Raw genomic sequence first — 18549 nt, 5'->3', positions numbered from 1 at the left:
TAGATACGGATGCATTGTGGGTAATCTTTTCCATTCAAGATGGCGGCGCGTTTTCCAGCTTCTGCGTCAATGCAGAAAATGGCAAACAACCCGCAACAGTCCTCCATGTTTCAGCGTTCTCAGTTCCAACAGTCGCCATATGGAATTTCAGTGAGTTATTTGGTTTTTGATTGCTTTTGCTTACCTTTTAACCGATAACATTGCACTGATTATAAATGCACGAAAAAAAAATCTTTTGAACAGCAAACACGAGGACAGATTCATGTATGTTTCTTAAAGGTTTATTTCCACGTGATCATTGACGATCTTTGTGGATTGTTGGAAATTATAAGAAAACCCGGCAGGATTTCCGAAAAACCCCACACTGATTATGCATTCAATTCTTGGATAAAGGAGCAGAAGCAAAACAACAGATTTCCCTTTGGGACTACGGCTTTGTTTTTTATTGGTATGGGGTTATACGAAAATTTTTCCGAAAACCCTCTTATGTAGCAGTGATTACAGGGAAACCAAGTTGAAAAGGACATATTTTGAAAATGAGCGAACGGTAGCATTAGCACTAGGTAGTTTGATCATGAGTTTTCATCCATATTGCTATGTCAGTATTTCTAGCCTCAAACATATAGTCACCTCATTTTTTGGTAAATTATACTTAGAATTTCAGATTTAATTCAATTTAATATTTTTATATTAACTTTTGTACCCTGATAATTGTTTCTTAACCCTATTGGGTTCAAAGCCCTCAGCCCAGACCACCCTGAAAATCCAGACAAAATGGCTGTCAAATTAAAAAAAATGACATGGTCCAAACAAATTTACCATTTCATGTCTTAGTTTTACTCTTCAGCAGTGAAACTTTTAAACATGATTGCCAATACAATAAAGAATTACTTAAACTACTTAAATCCTGCAGATGTATGTTCTGCTTTTTTAAAAAAAATATTAAAGTATGGTCATCAAGTAAACAAAGTGACCATCACTGTCCTATCTACTACCTATAAAGGAATGAAAGTATCTAAAAACCACAGTAAGTCTAAATTCCTGCTCTTAACTTAGCAGAAATGCAAACAAAAGGGATCAGTCAAAAAACTTTTGCATTAAAACAGGCCATCTCATAGGTAAGAGAGTGAAATTCATAAGTTTTCTTGCACAGATCAAATTTGAATTTGCCGCCATCAGTGAACGTCACGAGGTAAAAAAACTATAAGTTACAAGTTAAGCCTGCACAGACCTGGCAGAAAATTGTGATATGGAACTATTGAAGAATGAAATAACTATCAATTGAGTAGAACCCTTTCAACTGGAAGATTACAAACAATGCATGGATTATACTAACAAAGAAAGTTGTTTTTATCTTTGACCAGTTCGTGACTCGCAAAGTAAAGGTGAAATGAAATTGGGCTTTACAGCCTAATACAGCGCTCTAAAGAACGAAAAAAAAAAGAAAACTACAATACAATTTAAGAACAAAGGTTGAGTGTTTTTGAGAGTTAATTTCCTCCATGCCATTTAGAAAAGCAGGAGAGTTCACCCCGCATTTGTCGACATAAGGCAACACCGCATTGCTCACAAGCATATGATGTTTCGAAGGTGCGTCCATCAGTTCGTTTTCTCCCATCTTTTGAGCACATGGCGCACGCTTTCTTTCTGCCTTGCAACTTTCCGAGAAAGTGTCCGTTCACGTTTTCTTCACTTGAGAGAGTTTGGATAGCCCGCTTACCTGATGTTGAGGGCCCTTTGTATCCATTGTAACCAGCTATGAGGAGCCTCGCCAGTTCACGCCGGAATGCCAGTTGACTTCACACCTTCTTGCCAGCTACTTTTTCCAAAATGTACCCATTAACGATGGACAAATTAAAGAAAAACCAAAGCAAATACTTCCACCACTTTCAAGAAACTGACCCTGGAGGATAGTAGCTGCGGTATTGATCGTTTACATCGACCCCATTCATACCTGCATTGTACATGGTAACCACATCTGGCTTCTTCATCGAGTCTACGGGCACAACTCGCTTTCTTCTTCCTCGCACAACCTGCTGAACAGCGTGGATTTCAGGTTCCGGAGGAGTGTTCATTGACAGAAGAGATACAATACGTTTGTCTCTCCACATTGTGGCCACCAAATTTCTGCACTGATGGGTTCTGATCTCCCCACGAACTAACTTAGCTCGCTTTAGGTCGGCAGGATAGTCTCTCCTATTTGTGCGTACAGTGCTACAAGCGTATGTACCCCTCGACTCCAAATCTTGCATCAAATCAGCCGAGGTAAAAAAATTATCGAAACAAAAATGTCGGCAATTGTCTAAATATGGTTCACCGAGTGTCCAAATGACATAGTACCCCAAACCCTTTCATTGAAACAGTTCACTGTTGGTGCGATTTTTTCCGAGGTAAATTTGGAAACGCGGCACGTAGAAGTTGTCGGCGTCAGCGAGCATCCAAACTTTAATGCCGAATTTATCCGGCTTCATAGGCATATATTGCTTGAATGAAAGCCTCCCATTGAACTTGACCAGACCTTCGTCAATGCTTATATTTTTCCCCGGAATGAATGCTTTCATGAATCTCCGTTCCAGAAGAGTGACCAGAGAGCGAACTTTGCAGAGAATGTCGGTTGGATCTTCTTCTCTTGGGTCGATCAAATGAAGAAACTTGCCAAGAGTTTTAAACCTTTGCTTGGGGATTGTTTTTTTAAACCCTTCTACGCCGATAAATTCGTCAGAGTCCCAAAACATATCCACTTGAGGAAGGCGATGAATCCCCATTAAAATGTTGAGCCCGAGATAGGCAAAAATTTCAGCCCGAGTCGTGACAAATGTTGCGTCTCCTTTCGAACGAGCGTAGGCCACAGTGCATCGAACAACTTCATCTAGGTACCCATCGTCAATGAAAAGATTAAAGAAATCTTTTGATGTTGCACCCTCGCCGAGATCTTTCGTTGGGCCATGAGGAATGGTAAACTCTTCGATGTCAATTTTACTCAATGTGTTCGACCATTGAACCCCAACGGAAGGCATATCTTCGTTGTCACTATCTTCTTCATCATCTTGTTCTTCTTCTTCGTTGCCGAAAATTTCGACATCGGAGTTTGTTCCCCCTTCGTGCTCGCCAAAATCGAAGATTTCCTCGATTTCTCGATCAACATCTCGGAGAGAGTTTTCCTGTTTTCTTCTCTGCCGTTCCTGTCAAATTTCAGCCACTTCTTCGAGAGAAAAACCAGGAAAGATTTCTTCTTCTTCATCAGAAGAACGTGAAGCATCGTCAAACCTGTGAGAAGCCATACTAAAATACTGAACGCTATTTTCAAAAATTCACGAAAAATCACACAGGAATTGCAGAATGAAGAACTTAACATCAAATGAAAGGTTAATTTATGTAGGTCACGTTCAGATATATTTGAATACACAGGGGAATAAGGTTTCTTAGCTACAGCCAATAAAAACGAGTCATATCTGACAGGGCGCATGTGGGCGCACTGGATTTTCAGAGCGGTTTTACTTCCGGGCGCATGAGGGCTCACCAGACGCCAATGGGTTAATATTATAGATATATTTTGTTAGCTTACTGGGGGGGGGGGGCATCCCTCGTATGGTGTCTAAGACGCTTTTGGATGCTGCCTCTCCATCATCAGTATTATTATTATTCATTACTTATTTATTTATTTATTATTTATTATTGTATATTTATTTATTTAGTAATTTAGATTTGGAGAAACTGTAATAAATAAAGTGAAGACTTTGTTCAATAATTCATCACATATGACATAAAAATCTGGCTAGAACAAAGAAAGTGGCATAGGACGCCAAGCAGAGTGTATCACCTATGTGCTTGCCACATTTTGACATGTTCTGTGATCTATTACTATATACACTCATGGCATCATGGAATCTGTTTGTTTTGTTTGGTAAAAACCAATAAGTTTTTTATGGTGATATCATCCTTGGGTCTGTCCTCCTGATAAGTAAGAACCAATCAAGATGTATAATTCAGCATATCACATAAGTAACAACCAATCAAGATGTATAATTCAGCATATCACATAAGTAAAAACCAATCAAGATGTATAATTCAGCATATCACATAAGTAACAACCAATCAAGATGTATAATTCAGCATATCACATAAGTAACAACCAATCAAGATGTATAATTCAGCATATCACATAAGTAACAACCAATCAAGATGTATAATTCAGCATATCACATAAAATTTTCAAGACATCATAGTCACAAGATTCTTGATAATAAAATATGACTGGAATATTTTGTGTTTGTCCTCGAATGTTCTTGTGAGATTAGTGTGAAATTTGCTTGGTTAAGCTTAATATTCAATCTCTTGTGTGACCGGCCAGGAAATGAAGGGCTAGAGGTGAAGACAGCATGTCAGCCTCTGACCCACAGTCAGAGGAGGAGGCTGAGCCCTCAACCTCTCATCACATGGATGATAATGTTAGCTTGTATGCTAGCGATGAATTGGAGGACGACGATGCCGTCAAAGTGCTCACCGAGCGTAATAAAAACCCTAAAAAGGTCACCGACCAAAAAAGTAGCAAAGGAAAGATGCTCAACTCATTGGCTGTTGCCTGTGACACTGAAGACACCACCGGCGATGATTTGGATGAGGATGTGACAACTCTTGTCAAAAAGCGACGGGGTAAGAAATCAAATCCTGATAAATCAAGACAATTGTTGAAAAACACAAACGTCCAGCAAATTGCCCTAAACTCAAACAGATAAAGGTCAATCAGGAGATATGGGCACAATTAAATGCCCGCCGGCGGAAAGCTGATTTACAAATTGCCAATCTTCAGCAGCTTGTCAATAAGACAGCTATTATCAATTTACAAACCCTTCAGTGGATTACTGTAAATGCTGAAAATACACCAGAGCTTATAAATAATCTGGCCAATACCATTGCAATGTTGGGTCATGTACAGACCCAGATGTCTCAGTTAAGACGAGAACAAATTAAACTTGCACTAAGCTACGAGTATAAGTCAATATGCTCATCTGAAGTACCTGCTACTTCACAACAACTCTTTGGGGACGAATTGTCCAAGCATCTAAAGGATGCAAGGGAAACTAGTAATCTGAGGAAGGCTATAAAACCCAAAAATACTGCAAGCAACCGACCCAATCAAAATATGCCAGAAAAGACTCCTTTTTTAGGGGGAAAGCCACCTTTCAAAAACCGGGGCAATCAAGGCAAACAACAGGGCCAGAGAGCCACCAAGTAGTCAAAAAATTGAGAGAAATCCAAAACTCGGTAAATATGCTTACACAAATTTTGCCACTCTTATTGAATTACCTTCACAGCCAATGTACCAATTTTACAGCTGGGCAGGTGAAATTACACTACTCAGCTTGAACAAAGCTACTAGTGACAAGGATATCTTATCTGATGTCCTCAGGGTAAGCATCCAATGTGATGACACTCCAGTGCAACATAAACTCCCTATAATCAAGCATAATGAGAATGATACTAAAAACATCAATCTGGAAGTTCAAAAATTGCTTATGAAAGGTGTAATTGAAGAGGCTAGCTATGATCCAGAACAAATAATCTCCACTATCTTTCTAACACCTAAAGAAAGATGGGACTCATAGACTTATTTTAAACTTGAAAAAGTTTAATGAATTTGTTACTAACTATCATTTCAAAATGGATTCTCTTGGCACCATAACAAAATTGGTTACCCAAAATTGCTACGTGGCATGCATAGACATGAAGGATGCCTATTACTCTATACCAATCAAGCAATCAGACTGAAATTTTCACTGGTAAAATAAGACCTACCAGTTTTGCTGTCTGCCAAATGGGTTAGCTTGTGCCCCCCGGAAGTTTACTAAAATACCTAAGCCAGTGCTTGCCCACCTGCATACTAAAGGGCACATATCAGTTGCTCACTTGGATGATGTTTACCTCCAAGCGCAGACATATGATCAAATGTATTTTGAATGTCACAGAGACTGCAGATTCTTGAGCAGCTTGGCTTCATTGTACACCCTGAGAAGTCTCTTTTGATCCCTTCCCAAGAGATAGTAGTCCTTGGTTTTCTTATAAACTCAGTGACAATGACTATCAGGCTTACCAATGAGAAGGCAAAAGGAATATGCGATGCGTGCAAGGATGTGCAGCATGGCAAAATTACCATCAGAGAAGTAGCCAGAGTACTTGGTAAACTTGTATCAAATTTCCCAGGGGTCATGCATGGTCCTTTATACAACAACAAACATATGAAACATATGTGTGAACTGCGGTTATGAGACGTATATGAGAACGATCCTTCGCAGTAAAGCACTATTTGAGCAATAGTGAAAATCAGACCTGAAAAAAATTTCAGGCCTGTACGGGACTCGAACCACTGACCTCTGCGATACTAGTGCAGCGCTCTACCAATTGAGCTAACAAGCCAACTGGGAGCAGGCCATCAATTAATTTGATGGCCTGCTCCCAGTTGGCTTGTTAGCTCAATTGGTAGAGCGCTGCACTAGTATCGCAGAGGTCAGTGGTTCGAGTCCCGTACAGGCCTGAAATTTTTTTTTTTTCAGGTCTGATTTTCACTATTGCTCAAATAGTGCTTTACTGCGAAGGATCGTTCTCATATATATGGTCCTTTATGTTACAGACAACTCGAAGCTGACAAAACTGCAGCTCTTAAAAGAAATAAAGGCAATTTTGACTCCTATATGACATTGTCACATGGAGCCCTTCAGGAGCTACAGTTGGTGAGTTAGAAATGTTGAAAATTCCTTCAATGTAATTTACCATCCTAAACCTGAGCTCCTTATAACCACAGATGCCTCACTCTTGGGGTGAGGTGCTCATTGTGGGGAGATTTCAACTGGAGGAAACCGGTTTTTCTCTGAACCCCAGAATCATATTAATCAGTTGAAATGCATGCTATTCTACTGGCTCTGAAAACCTTTGCAAAAGAAAAGAAAAACTTCCATGTCAGAATAATGTGTGATAATACAACAGCAGCCAGTGTATTAAATCATATGGGTTCTAGCCATTCGCATAGCTGTAATCTGATGGCAAAAGAAATTTGGGAATGATGTACGGACAGTGGAGTCTGGCTGAGTGTTGCCCATATACCAGGAAAGCATAACTTGGTTGCTGATTTTGAATCCAGGAGAAATGAGAGAGAGTCAGAGTGGATGCTAGACAAAGATGCCTTGCTTCATGCCCTAGAAAAATTAAGATTCATGCCAGAAATTGACTTATTCGCTTCTCGCATCAATAATCAGTTTCCAAGTTATGTTTCCTACAAACCAGATCCAACTGCTAGTGCGATAGATGCATTCTCATTGGATTGGTCTGTGTTGAAATTATATGCATTTCCCCCCTTTAGTGTTATTCCAGCCTGCCTAAGCAAAATGGTATCAGATCAGGCAACAGGAATTGTTGTTCTCCCAGATTGGCCAACTCAGAGTTGGTTTCCCAAAGTTCTGCACATGATGGTCAAGGAGAGAGTGCTGATGAAAGCCAGAAAGGATCTTCTGTTTCTACCGAGCCACCCATCCGAAGTACATCCCCTGTGGGAAAAAAACTCAGTCTGATGGTATGTCTATTATCAGGGAAACCCTAAATCACATTGGGCTGTCTCCCAGTCCACAAAAAGAGGTAATGGCATCATGGAGGCCTGGTACTTCTAAACAGTATGATTCATACCTCAGAAAGTGGTCTTGCTATTGCAAGGATAATGGCATTAACAGATGTCATCCGACCATTACCCAGGCAATTGAATTTTTAGTATCTCTATACTCTTCAGGACTTGGCTATAGAAATGTAAATTTGGCATGCTCAGCACTCTCAGCGTTGATAATCATGGATGATGGGAGTAAATTTGGGGAGCATCCCTTAGTTTGTCATTGTTTAAAAAGGGATTTATGAACTTAGGCCTGCATTGCCTAGACTCGGCGAGATTTGGGACGTTAATATTTACTGGACTACCTCAGGACCGTGAAGTTGGCCCAGGAGTTATCGTTAAAGGACCTTTCGTTAAAATTGACAATGTTATTACATCTAATAACTGGCCAACAAGGCCAGACGTTTCATCTATTTCACATAATCATATACAAGCAGTTGGGGACATGTATAGGTTTAACTTCATGGACAAACTGAAGCAATCAAGGCCAGGAAAGCACCTGGAGCCTATCGAACTTTTAGCCTTTAAAGAGGACAAAAAACTTTGTGTAATGGAGCATCTGACTGAATACCTTAGTAGGTCCAAGCCACTAAGGAAGGAGCATTCCCAGTTGCTCTTAACCTACATCAAGCCTCATTATCCTGTTTCGCAGGCCACTGTATCTAGATGGACAAAGGCAGTTATGAAATCGGCAGGAATTGACATCACTGCCTATTCTGCACACAGTACACATCTGTAGCCCCCTTTCGACAATAAATGCCGTTATTGTTGTTGAACTATGTCTGATTTTGTTGATAACTCATGGCACAGGACTTTGAAGTCTCATGTGACTCCGTGGTGACGTAGACTGATGACAGGATAGAATTACAAAATTAAACGAGACTTACCTGTAAGTTGAAGTTTGATTGGGATTCTATCCTGTCATCAGTCCGGAACGAAGGAGTCACATCCCAACCCACCCACCCTTCTCCTTCGTTCCTTATCCTGTGCCATTCACGTTGAAGACTGACCAAATTGGCCACTGTAAAGAGTTAAAAAGCTGACGTTCCAAGTGTTAGCCCTTCGTCAGAGCAAAGCATTCACTCTGATGAAGGGCTAACACTCGAAATGTCAGCTTTTTAACTCTTATGGTGGCCACTTTACAATTTCAACTTAGTTGATATTACCAAATTACCTCGTTACCCCCACCAATGCAGCACCACAGTTTCTTTAGAAACTTGCCCCCTGTATTATAAAATTAAATGTTTGCCATGTGAATTAATGAAGGAGAAATGGGTGCATACAGTACATAAAACTAAACCAATTGAAACTTTGCACATTTACATACAAAGGACACATAAAAGAGACAGTTTTTGCACTGGATGTAAACTTAGTGTTGATTTATTACAGAGTTAAGCTTATCTTATAGCAGCAGTAGCGTTGAAGTGATTTTCAGTTTCTTTGCAGAGTTGACTGTTTTTGTGAGCTTTTGTTAACATTGCTTGTTTTTCTTGAAGTGTAGTTCATATTGGTCAGGTCTGAGCTCATCAATTTCTTTTAAAAGTTTTTCTTTATTTTGCAGTGTGATCCTGGCTGGGTCCATACAGACATGGCTGGACCAAAAGCAACAAAATCCCCTGAGGAAGGTACAACTAAATTTTTATTTGTCCCACATCTACCTCCTCTAATTATCTTACAATAGTGGTTTGAATACTTTTTTGTCGTCCCTTATCACATTTTTAAGTTCAAACAAACCTTTGCATGTTAATTTCATTACAGACTGAAAGTTTGAAATGCAAATTGAAGTGATAATGCTTTTTGTATTCAATTTGTTATTAGGTGCAGTGACTCCAGTTTATGCTGCTTTACTTCCAATAAATGTTGGAAAACCACAGGGTGAATTCCTCAAAAAAAAAATGATCCAAGAATGGGAAGAGATGTCAACAAGATCACATGCTTCAGAAGCTGAGGAGAGACTAAAGAAGGAATAAATATATCTTATTAACCAAGCGCAAGGGCCATACTGGGAGAATATTGGCCTGAGGTCCGTACAAAAAGGACCGAGGGCCGATATTCTTCCAGTACAGTCCCGAGCAAGCTTGGTTAACAAGAGATTTATTATACGACTAAAATTCAAAAGGGACACAAGTGTGGTATCATTCGGGACCATTCGTGACAGTGCCTGGTCCAATACTGAGAGAATATTGACCGGCAATAGAGCATTTTGATTGGTTGATTTTAGTTATTGGCCCTCTGACTGCCCGAGTCGTGTAATAAAAATAGTTCTCAACTTCTGCCTTCTAATGATAGGACTTGTAAGTTTGGCTTGCTTATTACTTCTGGACAGATGAAGCATATCATCTCAGTAAAATTAGCTAGATTGGGATGCTAAGGCAATTCAATCAGCTCATGAAGGTGAAGGTAGACGAGTCTGTTTGTCTGAATGCACAGGTTCAGAAGAGAAGGTGTAGAAGGGACATTGGTGTTGAGATTTGGAGTGGGGCAGACTTCTTTTTCTGCAATGTTTTCTAAAAGAATATATGTGTAACTATAATTATAACATGTGCAAATGAATTCTGGACTATCACTTAAGTGACAAAAAATAAACTATTTTTAATGGTGAACTTGATTATTCTTTACGTTTAAACATAACATTTATTTGTTGTTTAATTATTATAATAGAATATGTTTTACACTCAGCAGTTTGTAGTAAGTCAAAGTTATAACTAGCTTTTCCATGAATATATTTGATCATTTTTAGTAAATTTAAAGCAACAAAATGCACCACAGAATGTTAAAAATATTAATAGGTATATGCATGGAACACAAAAAATGATGAAAAAAATCCAGGATGTTTGACATCACTTCATATTAATTTTCATTAGTACATCTAAAACATCTATAAAATATCTATAAAATATTTCATACCTTCTAAATGGGTCACTATAAATATTAAAATTATCCTCAAACGTTTTAAAAGTCAATTTCCTGGGCTCTAGGCTCATCTTTTTCTAAGGTCTACATTTGGTAAGCTTACATCTTTAAAATGGTTTCCTGAGTAACATAGTAGTAGCCAGAAAAATCTTGTTAAAAAATTACCATAAAAACTTCATATGTAAAAGTGTGAGTGAAATGGTGACCATCAACAGGGCCACAACAGTTTTCCCACCAAAATAACACTCTTACTAACTTCTCTCAAAAAACAACATAAAAATTAAGTAGGAAAAATATCACAACTTACTACAAGACCACCTAACACAAGTTGCCAAATTGGCAACCTTTGCAACGAATTTAACTGCTAAATTTTTTTTTACTCACCACTGCGACTAAAACATATTGCAGCTTGGAGTGCTGAAAGACTAACTTGAAGCTATGCACAGTTTGACAATTGGGAAATTGGAAAGGTTATGAATCTTTTTCACCATCAATTTTATTATGTAGAAGTGCTTACAAAAGCTCCTTGCTTTACTACAGTAGTGCTAGTATATGGAGGCGGTGGATCCTGATGAGCATAAACTTGTGGTGGGTATGCAGGATGCTGGAAATATGCACCACCCGATATGACTGTGGCTTGACCTGGCGGAGTATACACAGTGTAGCCAGCAGGGACCCTTATCACATTCCCAGTGACTGTGGTATATTGCATAGCTTGAGTGTGTGGAACCTGGGCTACAACTACTTGATGTGCACGACGATAGCGATAACGGTAGTACCACCACAGCATGAAAGCAATCACAAAAGTGATCACTATGACCGTCCTTTGAATTGAAAACATATATTAATAAAAGGAAATACGCATAACATCTAATTTTAATGGAAGTGTGAACTTTAACTTCAAGTAGACCTGGAGAGTGTTGTCAAGTTCATTCCTTATATCATTATTGTCAAAGAAATTATGCAATGAGGCAGGTTCAGATTAATTTTGATTTGTACTTACCAGATGTACCATTTTGCGTAAACATATGTACAACAACTTTGAGTCGCACAACAATACTCACTGCTTGCACACCTACAGAAAAAATTAAAAAGACTTAATTTGCAGAAAACAGCGGAAGATCATCTTTAATGCCGGTACGTTTTGTTCCAGAATTACGTACATGTCTGTAATTTACCTATTTCTCCCCAATTTAGTCAGTATTACTTATCTTAAAGAAGAGAAGAAGTATTGTTAGAATTCTTTAACTGACAAAAATAACATCAAGTTGCTTTCAGCAATGTGAAAATAGGCGACAAGATCCATATGCAGACCGACTCGTATTTTCATTGATTTAAAATGAACAATTTAAAAAGGAAAGAATCCATGAAAGTATATCACAACATTACTCTGTCTTCACTTCTCTTAAAATTTGCAATTAATGTGAAAAAAATATACATTACCTACCTGTAATAAGTAGTGGTGTATCTGCCATTCCTGTACCTTTCATACGAACATCTTTTACGGCCATAGCACTAAAAAAATAATTTAGGAACACTTTGTTGTGAGAGTGGACGTCAACATAAATAAAATGATGTTAATATTACATGTTATGCAATGACAACAAGAATAATCTTAATTATTTGTCCTAAAATGAGCTAATCAAAATTATTAAAAACTGGATCATTGGATAATGCAATTCAAGACTTTTTATTAGCTTAGCCATTACGGTATATCAGCCAATATACCATAATCTACAAATATGGTAAGAGTTTGCGTCAGCTTAAAATTAAAAGGGAGCTAAAAAATTTGTCTATAATGTAAAGATTTGTCCAATATCTTGGGGGCGTTTTTAATAAAACAATTATTCCTCTCGCACTTGTTGGATACGAGATGATTATAGCCAACTCAGCGCTACGCGCCTCGTTGGCTATCTATCATGTCATATCCGACGCGCGCTTGTGGAATAATTGTTAATTCTGTTTCGTCATTGGTCGCTACGGAGTCATGTGAGAAGGCGCACGAGCCTGGGAAGGTCAGTTGTGTACGGTCCTTTTGGGAAGGTCGGACGGTGTTTGCATGACACTGAGAAAACTAGATGACTGCCGAAAATATGAGTGGAAGGGACCCCCTTTCACCGGTAGAAGAAGAAAATTTACTTTCTGAAGAAAACGAGACAGCGAATTCTTCACATCGGGGCACAGACAAAGTGCTTGCTGATGTATTGTCGGCCATGACCCAAATGAGTTCTACCATGTCGTCCATGGAAAACGCAATGAAACGGTTAGCTGGTGCACCAGAAGACCATGCTACACCATCAAAAAAAGGAGAACATCTCCTACAACTAATACCATGAGTGATAGTGGAGATTCAGACCCTGAGAAGTCAGATTCTGAGGAACTTAATCTCCCGCCCAATGGCGACCCGCCAAAACTGGGCAGCTCTGACGCATTGCTCAATGAAATTGCTCAAGACTTTGAGTCGGATGAGCAAACTGACCCAAAAGTCGCTCAGAAATTGGCGGATATTGTCAATAAGCGAAGGGGTTCTAAGTTAGAGGAAGCCAAATTAAAAGAAAAATTGGCGAAATACAATCGACCCGATAATTGCGAGAAATTAACTGTGCCAAAGGTCAACCCCGAGATCTGAAATAAGCTGAAGCACGTGACCAGGAGCGCAGATTTACGCCTTGCCAACATGCAGAAAGTACTTGTCAAAGTCGGTAGTGCAATCGCTAAATCGACTGACACACTGTTGGCTATCTGTGCAGATCCTAAAAAGACTTCAGCGTCGGCTCTCACTGAGAAATTGGGGAAATTAATCACGCATAATGCTGACGCTCTGGCATTGTTAGGCCATGTAAACATTGACCTATCATACCGTCGACGCAACGTCATCAAACCAAACTTAAATAACGAATATTCCTCGTTGTGTGGTTCTCAAGTACCCATCATGGGTTTATTGTTTGGAGATGAGTTGCAATCTCAGCTTAACAATATCAAAGCAACTAACAAAATTGGCCATGCGACTACTGCAAAGCCATATTATCGCAACCATAGTGATGGCTGGAAGGGCAAATCTTCTCACTCAAATGGAAAGCCTTTTTTAGGGAAGAGGGGCCGGTCTTACCGGCCACACAACCGCAATTCCTACAAACCACAGGCAACCGATAAGAAATCCAGCCAGTGAAATGCTCTGATATCCCAACAAACAAGGTAAATATGTTACAGTTCCTTGAGCACAAGGCGCACTGCTTTAAAGCAGGGGGGCTGGGAGAATATTATTATCAGTGGTGGGCCTTAACCTCAGACCCTGAGATATTGCAAATGATACTAGGCCAGCCAATCGAGTTTACCAGAACTCCATATCAAAGAGTAGTCCCCAAAGAGAAGAAAATCCTTGATTTAGACAAACAACATGTCATTGATACTGAAATAGCTGAACTCCTTGCTAAGGGTGTTATTACCCCAAGTAGCCATGAAAAAGGGGAATATATCTCTCCTATTTTCACTAGGGCCAAAAAGGATGGTTCTTTCAGGGTAATTTTAAATCTCAAGCATTTAAACATTCATGTACAATACCACCATTCTAAAATGGACTCACTTAATACTGTTTTACAAATGGTAAAACCTGGGTGCTTTATGGCATCCATAGATTTAAAGGATGCATATTATTCTGTGCCTATTGCCACTGCAGACCAAAAATACCTGAAGTTTCAGTGGCGTGGAAAACTGTATAAATATGTTTGCTTTCCAAATGGATTGGCATTTTACCCCAGGAAGTTTACTAAATTATTAAAACAAGTATATTCACATTTGAGACAGCTGGGACACCTTTCAGCAAGTCATATCGATGACTCGTATCTCCAGGGTGATGACTATGATGACTGTGAAAGAAATGTTTGGGATACTGTCAGGTTATTTGATTCTCTTGGGTTTACTGTCCACCCTGAAAAATCGTCCTTTGTTCCACAACATCGAATCACCTTCATGGGGTTTATCATTGACTCAATCACAATGAAAGTTTATCCAACTTCTGAGAAGACCGAAAAGATCATTCATACCTGTCAAGGGCTGTTGGAGTGTCTGCACCCTACAGTACGAGAGGTAGCATCAACCCTTGGGTTCCTCATATCAAATTTTCCAGCAGCAAGGCTAGGGCCTTTACATTTTAGGTTACTGGACATGGACAAAACTGAGGCCTTGGGCCTAAACAAGGGCAACTTTGATGCATTTATGCAACTGTCTGAGTTGTCTCGCAGTGATTTGCAGTGGTGGATAAACTCAGCAAGGTCATTATACAACCCTATAAGCCCTCCTCAGCCAGAGGCCACTTTATACACATGCAAGTAAAGAGGGCTGGGGAGGAGTACTCAATAATGCAAAGATTGGGGGACCTTGGACTCCAGAAGAGGCTTCTAATCACATAAATTATCTTGAAATGCTTGCAGTGCTATTTTCTCCTAAGGCATTTCATAAAGAGTTATCAGGAGAGCATGTACTTGTGCGAATTGATAATATGACTGCTGTGTCAGATTTAGGTAAAATGGGCACAAGCCATTCCAGAAAGCGAAATGATTTAACCCATACGCTCTGGGAGTGGTGCCTTGACAATAACATGTGATTAACCACAAGTCATATCCCAGGGAAAGAGAATACACTAGCTGATGCAGAGTCCTGGAAATCTAGGAAAGAAACTGAATGGACTCTAGACAGAAAAATTTTTCACGCAGCCATTAAAAAACTTCATGTTGAGCCTCAGATTGACCTATTTGCATCTAGGCTAAATTACCAGCTAAGACCATTTGTTGCCTACCAACCAGACCCTGAAGCAATGGCTATTCATGCCTTTTCAATTTCTTGGAAACCTTATGTTTTTTACGCCTTTCCACCTTTTAGTATCATCCCAAAAGTGTTACAGAAAATTCAAGCAGAGGAGACCACAGGACTGTTAGTTGTGCCGTGCTGGCCAACTCAGCCATGGTGGCCATTGGTGATGAGACTGTTGGCTCAGGAACCCCTTGTGCTTCCCAAGAAGAAACACACCTTATTTCTACCTCAACAGCCAGACTTGGTGCATCCACTATATCAGAAGCTCACACTTCTGATATGCCACTTGTCAGGAAATCACTTGAAGGCAGAGGGCTTTTGGAATCAGCTACCTCACTCATCCTACAGTCTTGGAGAAAGGGCACCAAAACAACAATATAAACCATTCATCACTAAATGGGAACAATACTGTTGTCAAAGGAAGATTAATCCCTTTTCAGCAACTATAGAACATGGGATTAATTTCTTGGCAGAACTTTACCACGCAGGGATTGGATACAGTGCCCTCAACACTGCACGGTGTGCTTTGTCTACTGTTTGTTTTACATCAGAGCATTACACTTTTGGACAGCATCCCCTAGTCTGTCGTTTCCTCAAAGGAATTTTTGAGTGCAGATCCTCTCTCCCAAGGTACCAAGAAACTTGGGATGTCACGGTGGTATTAGACTATCTAGCTAAACTTGGGCCACCTGTGAAACTTAGTTTTAAGAACTTGACTTTGAAAGTGGTTATGTTGATGGCCTTGCTTTCGGGACAGCGTCGCCAGACTCTGCACACATTATCAATTGATTATATGCAAATAAGTTCTGAAAAGGCTGTGTTTTCCATTAACTTATTGTTAAAAACTTCCAGACCAGGTAAACATTTAGCTTGTATTGAGTTTCAGGCCTATGCACCAGATGTAAGTCTTTGTATTGTAAAGCATCTTCAGCAATATCTGAAGCACACAAATACTCTTTGAGGTAATGTAAAGCACCTTCTTATTAGTTACTGTAAGCCTTATAAAGCTGTTTCCCCTGATACAATGAGCAGATGGATTAAGGCTACACTGGTTGATGCTGGAATTGACACTTCGAAGTACAGTGCACACAGTACTCAATTAGCATCTACGTCTGCAGCAAAAGCAAACAGCATATCTATCGCCACAATTATGAAAAGTGCAGGGTGGTCCCAGGAGTCCACATTTACTAAGTTTTACAACAAACCAGTGGAACCTCGAGAGAATTTCGGAACTGAGCTCCTTAAAGCTGTATGTAGGGAAACCTAAGATAGTGTCTTATATTTGTATGTTTTGATGGCTAAGAGAGAATGTTATTAAAGCAGGTTCATATTGCTATAAATCATTATGTTTGAGTTTGCACTCACACTGCTTTAAAATCTCACGTGACTCCGTAGCGACCAATGACCAATGACGAAACAGAATACCTAAATTAAACGAGGCTTACCTGTAAGGTGAAGTTTGATTGGGATTCTGTGAGTCATTGGTCGGGAGCGAAGGAGTCATGTGCCCACCCATGTGTTATTAACCCACCCATGACTGGGTGTAAGTGCTCACATCTGTTAAAGACTGATCTTCCCAGGCTCGTGAACCCTCTCACATGACTCCTTCGCTCCCGACCAATGACTCACAGAATCCCAATCAAACTTCACCTTACAGGTAAGCCTCGTTTAATTTAGGTATTAGAACATAGCTAGCAGGGCCGCGCAGTCAAATTCAGTATACGTAAGCGTGCTCAAAATCCCGAAAGTGCACGCTGACATCGTCAGCAAATCGCTTCGTCAGAATTTTTTTTTTTTTTTTTCGCGCGAGCGGCCATTGTTAGCGCGGGGAAAAATAATATATTTCGCGACAATAATGGATACAGACAGCCACTCCGCCTACTAGTCCCAAAACGAAGACAGTTTTTCGACCGTTTTCCTTGGGTTAGAGTTCTTAAAATGAGGCAGGAAAAGAGAAAAACAATGAAATAGGAGACTCGGCATCAGCGGCGTCACGATTCGCTTCAATTGATATTGTTGTCTGTTTTTCGTGCTATGTTCTAAAACAATTGGTTCATGCTTTCAGATGTGCACTATCGAGTTATGGAGCACGTCGGAAGTTTGGAGAGCACGAAAGAAGCTAGAGTTGCCCTCGGCTATTGCCTCGGGCAACTCTTACGCTTCTTTCGTGCTCTCCAAACTTCCCGCGAACCAATTGTTAAATAGTGTTCATGCAACAAATCCTACTAAATTTATAAGAGTAAGATATCAGTGAAACGATCCCCACGGAAGGTTTGCATTTGAACGAATTCCCTTGATAAGAAGATTGAAAAAATTCAAGATTACATGGATCTACATGGGGTTGACCATATGTCATATAATCTAGGCTTTTAAAGCACACATGACTTGCAGAGAGAAACGAGATCGAAGAATCGAAAGTTTGGTTTTGGCAACTGCGTTGACAATAAAAATCGGCCATCAAGTTAGTTGATAAAACCAAATTCAACTGCCGAACAATCGACGGCTGCAGTTTGTTGGGTACTTATCACGCAGCTGACAATTAAAATTATACTGAAATTTGTGTGGAGTAAAAGCTAGCTAAATATATCTTGATTGTGAAGATTACCTCTATCAAAACTGTCAGGATTATCAGACAAACGAACGCGCTCTTCATAGTGTTGGTTTAACTTCAAACTTATGGGAAGTTCTACCACGGACCAACACAGGTATGTTGCCAATTACGAGGAAGCACGTACAAGTAGATGGATACTGACTTCCGCGTTTTCCTGGGACCTCAAATGTTGGTTTATCTGTTGACCGAATCTTTCCGACGCTATCCGAGTTTAATAACTCTCGGAACATTCCGAAACACTAGATACTGATGACATGGTGGCCGAGAACTGCTATTAAAAATATTCAAATTTATAGGAATTATTTTTGTTATTTTTTTTTTAATTTCGATTTATTTCTCATTTTTATTTTTAAAATAAAAGCAAGTGAAAGTAAAATGTAAAATAGAAATAAAATGAAACCAAAGATAAATGAAATCAAATCAAAATTAAATACTACCCGGCCGAGCGCTGCCACTAGTTTTTATTTTTTTTTTTTTTTTTTCTCGCGGTCGGAAAGAAAAAATTTGTTCGTGGCCGAACGCTGCCACATGGCCGAGGGCTGCCAAACAAACCCAGAATGCACTA

At 39.6% G+C, this 18549-nt stretch overlaps 2 protein-coding genes and 1 pseudogene across 5 annotated transcripts; 2 read left to right on the top strand and 1 right to left on the bottom strand.

Moving 5' to 3' along the window:
* The first annotated feature begins 25 nt into the window (after positions 1-25).
* LOC148718323 (uncharacterized) lies at positions 26-10254 on the top strand. 4 transcript variants are annotated; one of them, XM_088740137.1, is made up of 8 exons: positions 26-150; positions 4352-4653; positions 5316-5411; positions 5967-6222; positions 6622-6728; positions 7355-7564; positions 9213-9276; positions 9470-10254. In XM_088740137.1, the coding sequence occupies exons 3-8, from the start codon at positions 5319-5321 to the stop codon at positions 9619-9621; spliced, it is 882 nt and encodes a 293-aa protein (XP_088596263.1). In that variant the 5' UTR covers positions 26-150; positions 4352-4653; positions 5316-5318; the 3' UTR covers positions 9622-10254. The 4 variants fall into 4 exon arrangements, with proteins under 4 accessions (XP_088596263.1, XP_088596266.1, XP_088596265.1 ...); XM_088740140.1 differs by lacking the exon at positions 5967-6222 and having other exon boundaries at positions 6629-6728; XM_088740139.1 differs by lacking the exon at positions 7355-7564.
* Positions 10219-18186, bottom strand: LOC111327406 (uncharacterized). The gene is made up of 4 exons (XM_022931574.2): positions 17979-18186; positions 12012-12079; positions 11568-11639; positions 10219-11388 (listed from the first exon to the last, which is right to left on the bottom strand). The coding sequence occupies exons 1-4, from the start codon at positions 18024-18026 to the stop codon at positions 11064-11066; spliced, it is 513 nt and encodes a 170-aa protein (XP_022787309.2). The 5' UTR covers positions 18027-18186; the 3' UTR covers positions 10219-11063.
* On the top strand, positions 15443-16713 carry LOC148718322 (uncharacterized; annotated as a pseudogene).
* Positions 18187-18549: the final 363 nt, after the last annotated feature.

Source organism: Stylophora pistillata, chromosome 12 (genome assembly GCF_964205215.1).
Source record: "Stylophora pistillata chromosome 12, jaStyPist1.2, whole genome shotgun sequence".
In the NCBI taxonomy this organism is placed as follows: Eukaryota; Metazoa; Cnidaria; class Anthozoa; order Scleractinia; family Pocilloporidae; genus Stylophora; species Stylophora pistillata.
The sequence above is the reverse complement of the archived record's forward strand: the minus strand, read 5'-3'. Positions and strand labels throughout refer to the sequence as shown.

Coding starts and splice junctions, on each gene's coding strand:
- LOC148718323 (XM_088740137.1), top strand. CDS start 5,319: ATGTACCAATTTTACAGCTGGGCAGGTGAAATTACACTACTCAGCTTG. Junction 6,223..6,621: donor GGTCATGCATGGTCCTTTAT/ACAACAACAAAC, acceptor ATGGTCCTTTAT/GTTACAGACAACTCGAAGCT. Junction 9,277..9,469: donor AACAAAATCCCCTGAGGAAG/GTACAACTAAAT, acceptor ATTTGTTATTAG/GTGCAGTGACTCCAGTTTAT.
- LOC111327406 (XM_022931574.2), bottom strand. CDS start 18,026: ATGAAGAGCGCGTTCGTTTGTCTGATAATCCTGACAGTTTTGATAGAG. Junction 11,640..12,011: donor TACACCACTACTTATTACAG/GTAGGTAATGTA, acceptor TTTTTTCTGTAG/GTGTGCAAGCAGTGAGTATT. Junction 11,389..11,567: donor TACGCAAAATGGTACATCTG/GTAAGTACAAAT, acceptor TTCAATTCAAAG/GACGGTCATAGTGATCACTT.